Here is a 2062-nt window from a genome sequence, read left to right on the forward strand (position 1 = left end):
GATTGCCATAGCTATAACGCCACGTGATACGCAACACCGGGCATTTGCGATAGTGGCGCAGAGATGGCGATGTTGTGACCAGGGCGCACTCGGTATCGCAGGAGCGCTTTTGATCTGGTTGCCACTCACGTCCAAGGCGCAGAGGCCACGAGGCAGTGCCGGTACGAGCAGCGTCCTGTCGCATCCTGGAGGCCATTTCCGGCCAAGCACAGGGTCGGAAGCTGCGGCAAATGCCGTAGCATTGCAGCAACAAGCTGGGGTTGACAGTTGTCATATGAGAGGAGCGCTGTGTAAGGGTCGAGAGGTCACGCGCCTTGGGATGGCGCAGCGAGATAAGGTGCCAGCGACTGCCGTCCGTCATCGTCAGGTCAAAGTGCGTTCAGATCGAGTGACGTTGGCGTCGTCTCGAGCAGGGACTGCAAGCACCGAGTGGGCAGCTGGTTGGTTCTGAGCGCGAGAGCAGCGTCGTCAGCCGTGAAAAGTGCTTGCGCAAACGTCGTCGTGTTGACCCATGGGTTGCGCTGTCATCGCGGTTGACGACGCAAGCAGCGTCTTGCTCAATGTGGCGAGCAACGCGGCGTCGATGGACCGCAGCTCGAGCCGCGTCACCTGCCGAGAGCATAGCCACCACATGTTGTACGCTCTCGTCGGGAAGCATTTCGCTTGCATCGGGCTTGGGCAGGCGGACGACCGACAGGCGAGGCGCCACGCGACGGCGCCGTCGTGACCGGCACGTGTAGCGAAACGAGTCGCGGGCAGCTGGAGAGCGCACCAATATCGAGCTCAAGCATCGTTGTCGTTGACGTGCTGGCACTCGAGTCCTACGTTGAAGGCGGTAGCAGTCTCCAGCGGCTGGGCTCCAGCGAGGTAGCGCGCGTCAAAGGCCTGCATGTGGCCATGCATGTGGTGGCGGCTGTATACATGCACCGTATCGTAGAGCGGTAGCGCGCCCATGACTCGCTCGAGCGTGTGCGGCAGCATCCACGCGCGCACGTGCAGCGCGGGCCAGACGTCACGCAGCGGAAGGAAGCCTACGAGCTCGAGGGCGGCGGCCAGCGTGCGCAAGAATCCGACCACCGTCTCGGCGTGTCCATGTAGCGCAGGACGAGGCGCGCGCAGTCGGGCTGCAGCGACACGATTGGACGGTCCATCGTCGGCGTGACCAAGTGGCAAGTCGGTGACGGTTTCCCGGATGAGCGACAACATGTGGCCATTTGTGGCGAAATATGGCGCATGCCATATTTAATAAAACAGTCGATTCCTCGGACTGTAACCCTCGCACGACTACCAGGCATGGCGCGATGCACTCCCCGGAGCGTCTTCTATCACCTGCCAAAGCCTCGGCGATTTTATTTTCCGACGCGAGATCGGCGATCATTAGCGTCGGCGGCAGCGTGGTGGCATCTCCGCCCTCTCGGATTGGCTAAAAATGGAGAAATTATTTTGCGAAAACCTTTTTTATGACTTGGAAATTGTATCACCCTCGGGTGGTATTGAGGTGGCACATGCCGTTCATGAGGTGCGGAATCAGCGCCTATATTCGGCACATGCTGGCAAGCCGACGCTGCACCTCGAACCCACCTCGAACCCACGAGGCTGCATGCAAACAATACTTGCATGCGGGGTCACGACGCAGTTGTATACCCTGTCGTCAAAGTCTGCGGGGCGCAGTGAGTGTCAATCAAGTGTACCCAAGCCGCTGCACTTTTTACAGTGCTCTGTATCGAGTTGTCGCTGCCGTCTTCGATCAATCTGTGCATACAGGACGGTGTATTGCTTGTGCTGGTCAATGAAGCCGTATCTTGTTCGTCGTCGGGTGGGTACTCTGGGCGCGCGATTCCATCGAAGTGCGTTCGACCGCAGTCGTCGAGGTCGTAGTAGTCGTAGTACGCGGCGTGATACACAGCCGACGACGTCATCCTCCGCGACTTCCACGTCACCGCTGACTACACAACATCGGGCAACTCGGTCCAACTGCGTCGGCGGCGCCGTCACGATCACGCACGCCACTGGACGACGACGTACGAGGCTCTCGACGGGGCTGTTGGTGTCGGGCGAGAGG

The 2062-nt window shown here is 59.9% G+C and overlaps 1 protein-coding gene across 1 annotated transcript; it reads right to left on the reverse strand.

Annotated features, from left to right (window-relative positions):
* Positions 1 to 783: 783 nt before the first annotated feature.
* Positions 784 to 1206, reverse strand: SDRG_10410 (hypothetical protein; the record flags this gene model as incomplete). Its single annotated transcript, XM_008616398.1, has 1 exon — positions 784 to 1206. One exon carries the CDS (start codon positions 1204 to 1206, stop codon positions 784 to 786), a length of 423 nt encoding a protein of 140 aa, XP_008614620.1.
* Between the last annotated feature and the right edge of the window lie 856 nt (positions 1207 to 2062).

This window comes from Saprolegnia diclina (assembly GCF_000281045.1).
Source record: "Saprolegnia diclina VS20 unplaced genomic scaffold supercont1.35, whole genome shotgun sequence".
Lineage (NCBI taxonomy): Eukaryota > Oomycota > Saprolegniomycetes > Saprolegniales > Saprolegniaceae > Saprolegnia > Saprolegnia diclina.